Genomic DNA, 15,390 nt, shown 5'->3' on the forward strand with positions numbered 1-15,390 from the left:
AGCCTGAGTGATTGAGTGATACATGAAACACCCCCTGGATGAGACATTCATTATCTATCAGCCCTTACAGAGCAAAGCAGCAGATAAATTGGGTGGCTTTTCAAATACCCAATGAGTAACGGAGAATAAATGTCATGTAAATAATCCGCTGGCTTGAAACGCGTTGGCCAATCATTCTGAAGGCTCGTACCCACCTTGCGATTTTGTGAGCGATTCTTTCAAAGTGCGGTGATCTCTTTGATCGACAGACATTTGTTTCTGTGATCTTGCAACGTGGGTACAAGTGCATGGTTAGGCGAACGACGCTTTGTGACCAGCGGCGATGACTGCCGTCACGGTGGATCGGAACTTTAAGATCACCAAAGACTCCCGCTTGTTTGAGCCCGTCATGTGCCGTTGCATGACGCCGTGTGTTCCTATGGGCAGGAAGATGGAAGGTTCCCCGATCCATCGCCAGGTGAATATTCAGATTTTTTAATTGGAATCCTAAAAGTGCTCCTTACCCTTTTTTCCCTCCCCTTAAACTTTTAATATTGTTTTATTGCTGGTGCTGCGACTAGCACACAGCACCAGCCTCCACCTTCCTGTGCCCCCTCTAACTCGCGTTCTTCTCAGTCAAAGTCTTCGACTGAGGCAGAACGTCAGATATTATCGGGGAGGAAGTGACAGTTCTTCCTCCCCGCTGTGCGTACATAACTCCGCCCCCTCCACCCGCCGGTTTAGTTCCTTATGTGTTATACTGCACACAGCGCGCAGGGAAGTTGCGCTGTGTGCGGACTTGTGACAATTGAGGTTGGATATTCTTACGACCGCAATTAACATGAGCCCACACACAGTGCAGCTCCCCTGCGTGCTGTGTGCATTGAAACACATATGGAACTAAATCGGCAGGTGGAGTGGGCGGAGTTAGGTACGCACTGCAGGGAGGAAGAACTGTCACTTCCTCCCCGATAATATATGCTGTTAGAACGGGCCACGGGTGGGGTGGGGGGGGGGGGGGTAGGGGGCTGGAGGAGGAATAATGGTGCTGTGTGCTGTGAAAGTCACACAGCACCAGTAAAAAATTAATTAAAAGTAAATCTCTACCAGGTCAGGAGTACTTTAAAGTGTACCTGTAACAATCGGTATAACACAGAGAGGGTCTGATTACCGGTGATCTGCAGTATCACCGAGAATACAGAATATACCCGATTATTGATGATCTGCAGTATCACCGATAATCAGATATATCTTCTAACCTCTGGACACCTGAGAGATGAGAGTGTTTGGTGCAACAGTAATACTTTGAGGAACGCACCCGTAAGATAGGTGCTAGACAATAAGAGCTACTGCTATGGATCAGATTCCTTGCACAGGTCTGATGCTCCCCAAGGGGTGGAGTCAGGCTGCGAGTGGGAAGGACAGAACGTGAGTGACACCAAGAGGAGTGTCTCTGACAGATCTGTGAACTATCTCCTAACAGGAGAGATAGTTCTCGAGGTCGGACAAGCCGGGTTGTTAACACACGGACAGATAAAGTACAGAGACAGTAGGCAGATTCAGAATCCAAGGACTAGCCGAGTTTTGGCAACAGAGAATCAGAAAGACAAAGGTACAAAATCAGAGATCAGGAGAATGGTCAGAAATGCAGAAAGTCATAACAGATAATCAACAATGCCTAGACTTGAGTGTGAGCTCCAACATTCTCACACTCCAGGAACTAGACTAGATAATACGAATAATACAGATGGTACAGAATTCCTAGACTAAGGTGTGTGTTCCTTGGCCGTCAATACCTAGGAAACTGGTCTAGATAACAATACAGATAATAACAGAATTCCTAGACTAAGGTGTGAGATCCTTGGCCATCAACACCTTTGGAAACTGGTCTAATAACACAGATACAGACAAGGTCTGAGTGCTACCACGTAGTGATCGCAACGGCAGACAACCAGCAAATGCCCAGCCACCAGTATATATAGTTCAGCGCTCTCTAGCGCCTCCCCCAAGTGCTGGACCAATGGAAAACGTTTCTGGCGTCAGCTGACCAGCCTGGTCAGCTGATCCCCCACTGACTGGTATAAAGCTCTTCCTTTCAGCGCGCGTGCGCGTCCACCTAAACCTATGTGGACTACAGCTCCCAGCCACACCAGAACCCTGCTGTGAAATGCCCGTTGTGCTGCACGCGGAATCCGCCGCCATGCCGCCAGCGCATGCGGCGGTTCCTCCGCGTTCGGGCAGACGCAAAGACGAGTGAGCACACACATCAGTAGCCACGCTGGACGCGGAATCCGCCGCCTTGCCAGAAGTGCATGCGGCAGTGCTTCCGCGTTTTCTCACAGTACCAGAGACGGTTTAAACTACAGATTTGATACTTACCCGGGGCTTTCTCCAGCCCCATAAGCACGTGTGAGTTCCTCGCTGTCCTCCAGTGGTCTGCCATTCACACGCAATCAGCACCAATGACTGGCACAGTTGTGCCAGTTGTGGTCTTCTGCGCATGTGCGAAGGTCCTGTGCATGCGCAGAAGACCACGACTGGCGTGGCTGAGCCAGTTACTGGGGCTGATTGCGGCTGAATAGCAGACCGCGGGAGGACGGCGAGGAACTCACACATGCTTATGGGGCTGGAGGAAGCCCCGGGTAAGTCTCAAATCTGTAGTTTAAACTGTCTCTAGTTTCCTTTAATCCTGGTACACACCTTGCAATTTCCCATCAGATAGGTTAAATTGATTATTATAATTTTTCTGATACATTTTCTGATCATTTTTCTGATGATTTCTGATCATTGAATGATGTTTTCTGATCATTTCTTTCTGATCATTTTTCTGATAAATTTTCTGATCGCTTCCTTATAAAATTGATCAGAAAAACGATTGGAAATCAGATCGGACCTGTCGTAAATATTCGCTTTGGCCTGTCTATCTGATGGGAGATTGCATAGTGTGTAACAGGCATTAAGGTACCCAGACATCGAGCGATTTTGTCAGCCAATCGACCAATAGACAGATCTCTCTCTGATTGAATCTGATCGGAGAGAGATCTTATTCTGGATAAGATGAGTGTCGTGACATCGCATGTCTATAAAATAAATGTACTTATAACCTGCTTTTGCTAAGTGACCCTCTAGCTACCAACAATCAATAATGTAATTTAAACCCATTGCTGATTTTACTTCACTGCAGAGATCTTGTCGCTAATCTCGGGGGAGGCTGAGAGAGGCGTCTGGGCAGTGGCGTAGCTAAGGAGTTGTGGGCTCCGATACAAGTTTTACAATGGGGCCCCCCAAGCACTCTATACATAACAATTGATACGGCGCACCAAAACCTGCCATTGGCAACTACAGTGTCTGAGGTGCAAGAAGGGGATGGGGAACAGTTTGTTAATGATTACTACTATTTAAAGTATCTATAGAAGTGATCATTATGAGCACAGGACCAATAGAGAGCTAATACTGTAGTTGAGGGAGGGCCCTTCGGGGTCCCTCTGGCCCAAGGGCATCGATGCGGTGGCTACCTCTGCACCCCCTATTACTACGCCCCAGCGTCTGGGGGACACAGGCATGTCATGAAGCAGAGAACATGCCTCTGTGTCCCATCTGCCCCCCCCCCCCCCCCCACACCCGCAATCGGGTTCTCTTTACAGACCTCAGGAGGCAACAATGAAAATCTATTTTTAATCACCTGGAGCTTCTTCCAGCCTCTAGCAGCCATTTCAGTCCCTCCCCGCAGCTCCGGGTCCTCCTCGGTGTCCTGCTGGCCCCCCGTTATAATCGGCGACCCACCGGCGGGTTGTCTCTTCTGCGCACTTTTGTCCGTGTCATCTGGAGCGTACTGCACCTGCGTCGGCGGGTCAGTGATCATTGCGGGAGGTCAGCGTCGTCAGTGACACACCGAGATGTACCAGAGCTGTGGCGAGGGACTGAAATGGCTGCTAGGGGCTGGAAGAAGCTCCAGGTGAGTAAAAATAGATTTGCATTGTCCCCTCGTGAGTTTTTTAAAAATTCTGATCTGCAGGAAATAACCAATATAGGTATACAAATGTGATTTATTTGACATCAGATAAGCAAAGACTCGTGAAGGTCTAGGCTCATCCAACTGAAGTTAGAGGCTTAAAAATATTACCTACTAGGGACCTTAGCCTGATTAATAACGGGCTCTAGGTCCGTCACCACCACCGCGCACCTTGTCGTGCACGCACAAACCCGCCCAGCCACTTGGCTGTCCTGCTCCCGTTGTTGTATGTTATCAGCTTGTTTGATGTTTGTTGGGGATACCATTACACTGTATTGTACGGCACACAGGAAGCCAGTTAGCCACGCCTCTACTTATCACTGATCAGGCAAAGTAGTGAGTATATGCTGTATACAACTCCTGACTTGTACAGTATAAGATTGTTGTCACCTCCTCTGGTATTTGCAGTCTAAACAAATCCAGCCCTGCTTGCCACTCCTCCACTGTTCCTGACATGGGAGACAAACTCTGACTTTCTATGAATGCGTGTAAAGCTATTATTACCTGGCTGTTACATGTTTTAGGCTGTCAGTAAGACATTATGCAAATTATGACTGTAACAGCAGCAACAAAATATTTGCAAGGGGTGTACAAATACAGGCAGATCTCCTACTGAGAATGCGGAAGAGAGAGCTCTGACACTTCTTGTTCTGGTCTAACACTTGTCAGGACTTTTCACTTGCTACTCACACGCTATTTGATTTTATACAATAGATTAGACAACAGATTTGATATAAACATTGAATCTATTTTTTTTTTATTACTATTTGGGTTGGAAAAGTACATCCGCCCATTGGGTTCAACCAGAAAATATGGTACAACACTAGTCTGCATCGGCCCTCACATATCTCAGTTTATCCATATCTCAGTTGATTGACACCATGTGATTTTTTGATCAATGTTACGATCCAAATATTTATTGAAAATAGTTTGGGCATGCCAGTGGTTTTTGCAGTTGAACCCACCAGGAACCACCAGCAGTGTGAATGGACATCAGCAGTGTGGGATAGAGGTTCCGTATACCTTTGTACTGCATATCATACTAAAATCTAACAGAGCAAAGTGGTAGGGCAGAGGAACAATCAATATCTAGAGAACAAGTGTCAAACTCAAGTCCTTGAGGCCCATAGCCATGCCAGTGTTTAGGAGGGACTGGAGAAATGTGTTCTACTTGATAAACCGCACCTTTCCTGATTTAGTGCCATTAATTAATTTGTGCCATGGAAATTACGATAAAAGTTGAACTTAAATTTGAGGAAACCAGAAAATTTTCAAAACAATAAGTGCCATAAAAGTAAAATTTCTACTTAACTAACTATAAGTTGATCAAAAGTTTGAAACCGTGCATCAAATATTGCTAAACTACCTGTGTTACATCCAGCAGCCACTTCTTTTCAGTGCTCTCCTTCATTGATTGCTGCCTGCAAAAGCCGTTACTATGAGTGGGTGGCATGACTTGTGACACCTTTATGTTCTACAAGCAAAGAGAAGGGTGTCACCACCTGTAGGCCTGTGGGTGGTGAGATGGTATAATTTCCTCATTAAGAAGCCAGGGCTTCCTCCCTAATGACAGTGGTGACCAGGGGCGTAACAATGGACCCTGCAAGGGATGCCTCCGCAGGGGGGCCCAGAAGCCACAGGGGGCCCATGGGGGGAAAAGTTTGAGAGAATGACAGCTAAGGGCATGGAGTGAAAAAACGTATTCTGCTCTCGCACCATTGTTATATTGACTTCATGTGTCCACCACACAAATAAGGACTCATACACACTTTGGAATTTGTACACTGTCCCTGCTCCCTAGGATTTGTAAAAAACATCTGTCTCACACTGCAGCTAAGTTCTGATGACTCCATGTACAACCTAACAAACAAAGGAGTCACATTTTGAAAAAAAGTTGTAGGCTTTCCCTTTTCAGCAATTACTTCGAAAGGATTCCTAGATTCTTATCTCGCAGGGGCTAATGACCTTATGGCCTCTAATTACTTTTACAACACAATGGAGTGGAGATTGATGTCTTACTGTTGCTGCTTCATTGAGAGCTTGTTACTCAATGAAGTCCAAGATCCCGTAATAATAGTATCAATCAGTGACATTCTGAATGTTTTGCCAAAGTTTCAGTGAATACTATATCTTATGTTCAGCATGTCATTGTTGTTTCTCCATATAGCATGTGCTCTCATGTAGTAATATAATACGGCTGTGTGTGTATGTATGTACTGGGAGCAAAGCTGCAACGAGGGACTTGTCAGCTGCAAGGGATGGAGGAAGCCCCGGGTAAGTAGATCTGGGTGAAGCATAGATTGCCTGAAGTTTCCTTTAAGTCTAGGTGCTTTTATCTGCATGGGGAAAACACATTGGTCCTCAGTTTTCCTGTGCTTAACGCGAGGGGTGTGGGGGGCCCCATCCAAAGTTTTGCGGGGGGCCCCATCCAAATTTTCTCCGGGGGGTCGAGTGATGTCTAGTTACGCCCCTGGTGGTGACTGAGCTCTTTTTCAGTGTTGGTATCTATCCCCAGAGATGATACCTTCCCTTCAGGAGGCAGGTATCGAATTTAAATGGATATAAATGACATTACCTAAAATATACATGTCCGGAGGTCAAGGCTGAAATGCAACATTATTTCGTATAACTTAGCATATTGCTTTATTAATGTACTTGAATATTATTGCTTTGCTCAAATAAAAATAATGTATCATGTATTATTACTGTGCCTATTAATAATATATAATTTGTTATTCCTTACACAGGCCGGAGCAGCCAGGCCGGAGTTGCAGCCAATAATTCATGCCTTAAAGTCAATCTCAACAAAGGTAACCTTGAGTGATTTTTATAGAGCTACCTGGTGACTTTTGTTATCTTATCTCATGCTGTTATATGATACATTCATGCAAATTGCATGGATGCCACTGGCTTAATACCATGTAATTCCCATCTTCTACAACTAGGATAATAAAACCTCAAAACATATATTTTCTGCACATTGTATTTCATGGTCAGGGCAAGATTTCAGCTTTCGGACGATTTTTGAGTGGATAAGTAAATTAGATTTTTGATCACCAAATTATTATCGTTACTAAATGCAGGGGACTTTACTTTTATTGCTTTGCACACTTTAGGTGCTCTTTAACCTCTTGAGGACTGCAGTGTTAAAGCCCCCTGGTGACCAGGCCATTTTCTGTAAAATTGGCCACTGCAGCTTTAAGGCCTAGCTGCATGGCCGCACAACACTGCACACAATTGATTCCCCCCCCCTCCCCCCTTTTCTCCCCGCCAACTCCCCACTTTCTGTTGGTGGGGTCTGACCGCTCCAACATGTTTATTTTTTTTACAAATATTTTTGTTTATTTATTTCTTTATTTCTTTTTTTTTATAAAAAACCCTATTTTTTTAAAGACTTTCCCTCCCTCCCCCCGCCAGCCTATCACAGCGATCGGCGATAGGCTTCCAGGGGGACAGCCGTGTCGCATGGCTGTCCCCAGTACAGCGCTGCTGCTGATCGCAGCGCTGTACTGATGTAAACACGGTGGTTTCGCCGCTCGGAGACTAAAGGCTCTCCTCCGCCCCTCAAGCAGAAGATGCGCGGGCAGCCTGCGCGCGATCTCCTGCAAACTGCTGGCCCAGGACTTTACGCCGATCCGCGTTAGGCAGTCCTAGGGCTGCCGCCGTGGCCACGCCCATCGGCGTGACGTGGTTGGCAAGAAGTTAAAGTGATATGAAACTCACTATTCTTTGCTGTTAAAGATTTTTTAGGGCTTGTTCACATTACAAGAGCTTTTCTAAACGCTTTGTGATTTTAAAAGCTCTTGCTAATGTTATGCTCTCTGTATGTTCTCACTGGAGCAATGTGATTTTGTAAAAATCCCCCATAGCATTGCATTAGCAAGAGCTTTTACTAGCGCTTTACTTACTTTTTATTAGCGCTTAAAAAGCTCTTGTAGTGTGAACAAGCTCTTACAGCGAAAAGGTATTACCAGAGAAACACTGGTAGCAGAACAGCATTCAAACAGTTAAACACATCACTTTCTTCTTCAGTGTGAAGCTTAGCACTATTGCCAAACTTGAGGAAGTGATTACAATAGCAGCAAATAAGAAAACAGACAAGATAATATTAACGCAGCTAGCAGTGTTTCAGCTGAGTACAAGCCAAAATTGTACCCAGGAGAAGATACATTCTAACTGGATACATTGTAATATATAAATACAGCAGCTATGCAAAAAATACAATGGCAGCTTTCAGTGCAGATAAACTTTACTTTAGGAACTTGTCATTTGTAAACAGACAATAACCTTTGTGCACAACAAAAGCTAATATGATACCTATATAGGTAATAAAAAATAGGAAAACGTATTTTCACTGAATTTTATGTCAGAGTTTAGTCCCCCTTTAAGTAACTTTGCTAAGAGCCATCAGTTCTGGCCTACAAGGGCATAGAAGAATGAATTTTGTTACTTTATTCACTGTCCTAATGTGTCTCATAGAATAGATGAGCTAGATTTTTTTATTTTTTTTTGACAAATGGCAAGGAGAAACTGGATTTTAGCTTTCTCAATAAAAGTATGAAAGCGTAAAAATGGTTCATGACTTGCGATGTGAATGAACCGTGTTGCGTGTTTCAGTTAAAGACGCACATTTTTGTTTGCCATTTCAGGGAAAAGAAGTTCAGTTCCACCACTTTAATCCTGCAGGATTGCTCCCGCACTCTCTGGAGTTCTGGACCTATCGTGGGTCTCTGACTACTCCCCCCCTCCTGGAGTGTGTGGTCTGGACCGTCCTTAAACACCCAATCACTGTCAGCAACGAACAGGTATGTCTAAAACAAACTTTACTCCTATATCAGTACATGTTTACATTAATGAGACACTGACAGTTTAAAGAGTACCAGAGGCGAAGCACCCTCATGTATTTTACCATATATATCAATGGGAACATGACAGTAAACACCTACCCTGCTCTCTGCTTCATTCTTCTCTGCTAAATCTGCCTGTTATCAGCCCTGATAAGAATCGCCGACTGAGCATTCAGTCTAGCTTTCAACTGAATGATTATAGCTGAGTCAGTCTTCTGTGATGTCTTTTCAAGCCCAAGCCTGCCCCCTTGTGGCTCTGCTTTGCTGCTTCGAGGATAAATATTAGCAAAGCAGAGTCACAAGAGGGCAGACTTGGGCTTGAAAAGACTCAGCTATAATCATTCCGGGAAAAGCTAGACTGAATGCTCAGTCGGGGATTCTTATCAGGGCTGATAACAGGCATATTTAACAGAGAAGATTGAAACAGAGAGCAGGGTAGGTGTTTTCTCTAATGTTCCCACTGATATATATGGTAAAATACATGAGGGTGCTTCATCTCTGGTTCCCTTTAACCTCTTAAAGACTGCAGTGTTCAACCCACCTAAAGACCAGGCCTTTTTTTGGCCAATTGGCCACGGCAGCTTTAAGGCCGAGCTGCAGGGATGCACAACACAGCACACAAGTGATTCCCTCCCCCCCAACAGAGCTCTCTGTTGGTGGAGTCTGATCGACAACGTTTATTTTTTTTAAAATATTTATGTTGTTTTTTTTAGCTATTTTCTTTATTATTATTTTTTATAATCCCCTCCCTCCCCCCAGCCGGCCAATCCTGGCGAACGGCTGTCATAGGCTTCTGCCTATGAGAGCCGATCGCTCTCTTGTCCCCCAGGGGGACAGCCGTGTCACACGGCTGTCCCCAGTACAGCGCTGCTGCTGATCACAGCACTGTACTATATAACAGTCTCCCGAGGGGCGATAGCCGCTCGGAGACTGAAGGCGGGGCGGAGCACGAGATGTGCGCACAGCCTGCGCGCTATCTCCTTCAAACTGCAGCCCCAGGACTTGGCGCCAATTGGCGTTAGGCGGTCCTGGGGCTGCCACCGTGGACACGCCCATGGGCGTGGAGAGGTCTTTAGGTAGTTAAGCATGCATGTAAATTGTAATGCTAACTGCATGCAGCTTGGGATTGGGTCAGACAAATGTACAGCCTGCCAATCTGGATAGGATCGATCCAAGCAGCATACAGTTTGTAGTATTTGTATCTTATTGACCTTCCCCAATATATAATTCTCAGAGTGGAGGAGTTACAAAACAACTTCATACCATAGTCTTCGGGTTATAATGCTGATTTTTTTCAAATAGATTCAACTCAGGGGCTTAACTATAGCCACTGCTGCATCTGCAACTGCAGTGGGGCCCGGAGGTCATGGGGGGCCCGTCTATGCTGGCTTCCTACCAATCTAATCTACTAATCCTACTAATCTAGGGCTGCTGTCAGCGGCACAAATGGATGGGCAGGGCAAGCAGGAATATGTAGGTGGTGACCATGACATGCTGTGTTGATGTGCAGACATGGGGGAATCCCAGCTGCAGCTCTGTATGTACAGGGAGTACAGGAAGGATATGATTGTGGCAGGCCTCTGGACACAGCATAAGCTGCACTTAGGCAGCTAGCAGTCAGAGACAGCAGCCGCGGGAGTGCTCCGTGCAGGGAATATTTAAATTCGTGCTGATCACTTAGCTCACCTCTGACCTTTCTCTAGATATCTTCTCCTGCACTTCTGCTGTACACTCCACACTTCTTTGCCAGGCATCCAGCAGGTAATTAAGCCGTCCAGAGTGGGTTCCCCCTCTCCTCCCCCCACCAGCAGCAAGGGAATCTTTGAGGAATCTCGGTGCATTTGTACTACTTTGATGGCTTCCTACAACTTGCTTGTGAGTTCTCTGTCTCCCTTTTCACAACCTGCAGACTCTCTCTACATGTTTAACTCTTTATGTGTATCTCTCACTTCCCTGACATGTCTTTGTGTGCCTTCCTCCCTCTCCAGGTGTTTCTCTATCCATTTGGTAAATCCCCATGGCTGTCTCTCCCATTCTGATAGTCTCACAAGGGATGAGCATTTGAATTTGGAACAGGTTCTGACTGCTTCAAATCTGAATATTTACATATTTTGGCAGAGGTGGGGGGATTTAACTCACCCTTTTTGCCACCTTTGCCCGCTGCGGTACACGTTTAGTTCCAGGCAGCGCTCGGATTCTTCCTCCATCACAGCCAAAAGTAGGAAGTGTCAGAGACCTGGAACGCAATATGGAGCACAGCAGGCAGCGGCAGCACTAATAGTGAGTTAAATCCCCCCCACCTCTGTCCAAAAATGTAAAGATTCAGATTCAAAGCCTTCAGAATGTTGTTTCAAATTTGAACGCTCATCCTTACTCGCGATCCACAATGTCACTGTCTCTCCCTCTCTGCCACCTCCTCTCCCCATGTGGCTTTCTATCCCTCTCTGTATCACAACCCCACCTCTGTCAATCCACTCTTCCATCATGTGTCTGTCTGTCTGTACACACGCTAGATGAAACTAATCTGAGGTGGTCGGTCGCTAACGTTGCCAATATATTACTGCAGCTAAACCTACCCCTACAATCCCTACTCTCCTTCCTGACACCTAACCTGCCGAAAACAACTAAAAATGTTGGTCCCCTGCATCGGTCATAAATTGAAATTTGGGGTGTTTGTAAACCGTGGCTACAAATAGCAGGTACCCAAATCTCTATGTTTAATGTTACTATGGGCGGCTATGGTGATGTCCAAACTCCAGCGGCGGCGCCCAAATTTCTTGCTTCTGGAGGGGGCCCCATCCAAAAGTTTTGCAGGGGGGCCCAGAGATTTCTAGTTACGCCCCTGATTCAACTTAAGGTGGTATGAAACTCAGCAAACTTCTTGTTTGCTCTAAAAGATTGTTTATAGCATAAAATCTACTACCACAAAAAATGTAGCAGAACAGCAATCAGATACTTAAACACAGCACTTTGTTCTTCAGTGGAAAGCTCCTTACTTCAGAGGGCAGCATCTGGTTGCATCCCAAGAGGTGATGATGTTATCTTTTGTTTACATTCCTTTGTCTGCTACATTCATAGCTGTGCTGAAAATGAGCTCTCTCTAGTGTAGTTGGTTTGTGTGCCCATTAAGGTGTGCCTCAAAACAGGGGGTTAGTGATAATCCCTTTGATTATCTGTTTACCAAGAGCTGTGCCAAAGTAAATAGATTCTCTACATGTCTGGTGGGAAAACAGATGTGCGATAATCCTGGGAGAATATCCACACTAGTAAAATATAGGTAATGCTTTATTGCTGCTGTTATGGTGACCACTAATAATCCAATCTTACCAAATCTACTATATATAGTAGAAAACTATAAAAAAGTGTACAGTGTATATATTGAATGAATTGTTTAGGCCAGGCATGTCCAAAGTCCGTAATGGGGGCTAAAGTGACCCTCCAAGATTCTTCTGGTGGCCTCCGAGGATGTGAATTCCATGCCGGCTGTAGCTGCGGTTCCCCCTTGTATCGCCCCTCTGCCTCCCCCTTTGCTCAACTGTAGGTTATCAGCCACCACTGTAGCAGTAGCTGATTAGCAGCCGCCACTGTGCCAGCAGCAGTAGCAGCCACTGATTAGCAGCTGCCACTGTTCTAAGCGCACAAGGTATATGGGTTACTTCCCGTGGAAATGTTTTATTTGACAAAATCTCACAGGCATAGTGTACCTATCAGCAAAATGGTGTTTACTTTTGCTAGTTTGGCCCCCTAGCACTCACAAGAAAGCTAGTATGGCCCTTGGCCTTAAAAGTTTGGACACCACAGGTTTAGGCAGTCCCTTATATTACATAGAAATGGTAAGATTGGACAGAAAAGATTGGATCATTAGTGGGCACCTTTACTTAAATCAGCGATGCTATCGGCAGCCATACACTGGTTGATTGCCACCAGATCGACTAACAGATAGATCCCTCTCTGATCGAATCTGATCACAGAGGGATCTAATGGCTGCCCATTACTGCACACAGATTTTGAATCGCTTTCAGCCTGAAAAAAGATTCACAACCTGTGGAGGTACTGCCTGCTCGCCACCTCCCCTCCCCCCACCTTCTGTGCTCCCCCGGCTAGCAGTGATACATTACCTGTCCGCCGGCGCGAGTCCCTGATCTGTGCTGACACTTTCTCCTCTTCACTTCCTGTCTCCTCCTGTGACGAGCGGAAGTACAAACAGTAGAGGGCGCTCTACTGTTTGAACTTCGGCTTGTTTTAGGAGGAGACAGGAAGTGAAGAGGAGACCGGCCAGCCGGAGAAAGTGTCAGCACAAACTGGGGACTCGCGCCGGCGGAAAGGTAATGTATTGCTGCCGCTATGCTGCTTCGGTCGCCGCCGAATCGATCTCCGCTAACGACGCTCTCCTGACCCGACCGCGATGGAGCAAAATTTTCCACCGGGACAGATCGACTGAATCGATCGATTTCCGATGAAAATCGATCGTCAACATTTGCGTTATCATATTTACAGCAGATTTGATAACCGTGATTGATTCGTATCAAACGGGAAATCGACGTAGTGTATGGGTAGCTTAACTGTAATAAGGTTTTTCTGTTTGATTGCAACATTTGAAAAAGCTGACCAATGTACCAAACCTATGTTAAATTTTGATGATTGAAAACTCTAAAAAAATTGCTTGCATCTATATATTAAGAAAATGTTAATCTACCACACACCATACAATCTTGCAAAAAATTCATCAGAAATTTCCACCACTCCCGATGGAGAAAAATCATAAAGAAGGGGAAATCTAATTGGAATTTTCATTTGAATTAAAAAAAAAAAAAAGCTTTTCATTTTTCTGTAGAAATTATCGTTTTTATCAAATTGCTGTAAAATCCGATCTTTTTATTGTATTGTGTGTGGCCTCCTTTATTCTAGGTACACACAATGAGATTTTCTGTCAGATTTACTGTCAGATCAATTCTTTCCAACAGGTCTGATCTGATTTCTGATCGATTTTCTATAGTTGTGAATAGAAAATCGATCCAAAATCAGATCGGACCAGTCAGAAATAATCGATCTGACAGCAAACCTCATTGTGTGTCCCTAGCATTAGGCCTGATTCATACTTGGGGCCTAGAAAAGCATGTCTGTGCCTTTCCTGACTTGATTTGTAATCTTCTTCTTCCTCTCTTGCCGTCTAGCTGTCAGCTCTGCGAAGCCTTTTCTTCAGTGACGAGCATGAAAGCCCCTGCCACATGGTTGACAACTTCCGCCCACCTCAGCCACTGAAGGGTCGTGAGATCCGAGCTTCATTCCACTAGAAGGAGAACCGCCCCATCTGTGCTGCCCACAATCCACTCGCTAATGCTTAATTATCTTCCGCTGCGTGCAAACTGGAAGCCTTTTCTGTCTCTATGCTGAGCCTCTAATCCCTGGGCGAGTATTAGGATCTGATTAATGAAATGTGAAAGTCGAGTGACATAGGAAAATCATTTCTAATGTAAGACATTGCTTACAGCTGAATAGGGCTGTGCTTCTGCTGAACCTCATCCAAATACTGCTGCACTTACACTATGGTAGAGAGGAGCTGCTTACCCATATAGAGCTTTCTGAAATGTCTTAAAAAAAAGAAACTTGAAAGAGGTACTTACTGTATATACTCGACTATAAGTCTAGAAATTTAGGTCTGATTCACTTCATAAAAGTATAGGGGTGAGACTTATACAGGAGTCACGGGCAACACTGAGTAATGTGTATACTAATAGTGACATTTCCATTTGCAGCAATGTACCCAGTGGTAAGTGACACTTTCTTGATAAAGGAAATGCCAAGAAAACACAGGTCTGAAAGTCCAGGCCACAACAATTAACAAGGAAAGGCGCAGGGGGAAATACTGGGCTGCAGGAAGGGGAGTGAATCATTACTGCACTTGGGGGCTTGGAGGAGCTATTGGCTGCACTTAAGGGACAGGAGGAAATGGCTGCAATACTGTATGCAGTGCTGTCATTAAACTCTCCTGGGCCCCAAGTGCAACCATTAACTTTGCTGGGTAGACTTATACTTGAGTCAATAAAACATTCCAGTTTAAGAGGGTTGAATATTGGAATCGACTTATACACGAGGTCGACTTGTATTTGAGTATATACGGTAAACTGCTATGTATTTTATAATGTGAATCAATGTGTGTTTTCAGATTTTATCTATTTGTTGCAGAGGACAAAGATATTAATTTTAATAGAGTGTAAATATTTTAAAAGTATAAATTATGACAGAGTATATGATAGAGAGTCTTATTGCTGCTTATTTTGCACAGTCTTAAATTTCCACACTGAATTGAAAGAAACTAGAATCTATAATAGTATTTTGGATACCATAATAAAAAAAACTATTACTTCAAGCTTATGTTTGGTTTGTTTGTTTTTTTAAAGACTACCTCCGGTCAAAAAAAATATCTGAATGGCAATACATATATGTAGTCTATTCACTGTGTACAGTTGGATGAACATATAAAGTTTACATCTAGTAAATCATAATGGATAGAACAGACTCACATTTATATCTGTAGTAGCACCTCTCTCT

At 44.7% G+C, this 15,390-nt stretch overlaps 1 protein-coding gene across 1 annotated transcript in view; it reads left to right on the forward strand.

Annotated features, from left to right (window-relative positions):
• The window catches only part of LOC137519016 (carbonic anhydrase-like), a 71,076-nt gene extending 55,905 nt beyond the window's left edge, over nucleotides 1–15,171 (forward strand). Inside the window, exons 6-8 of the mRNA XM_068237590.1 lie at nucleotides 6,739–6,801; nucleotides 8,641–8,796; nucleotides 14,013–15,171. Of these exons, the coding sequence (XP_068093691.1) occupies nucleotides 6,739–6,801; nucleotides 8,641–8,796; nucleotides 14,013–14,132 (339 nt within the window). The 3' untranslated portion in view covers nucleotides 14,133–15,171. The remainder of the gene's footprint in view (nucleotides 1–6,738; nucleotides 6,802–8,640; nucleotides 8,797–14,012) is intronic.
• The last annotated feature ends 219 nt before the right edge of the window (nucleotides 15,172–15,390 follow it).

The sequence above is a fragment of the Hyperolius riggenbachi genome, chromosome 5 (genome assembly GCF_040937935.1).
Source record: "Hyperolius riggenbachi isolate aHypRig1 chromosome 5, aHypRig1.pri, whole genome shotgun sequence".
Taxonomy (NCBI): Eukaryota; Metazoa; Chordata; class Amphibia; order Anura; family Hyperoliidae; genus Hyperolius; species Hyperolius riggenbachi.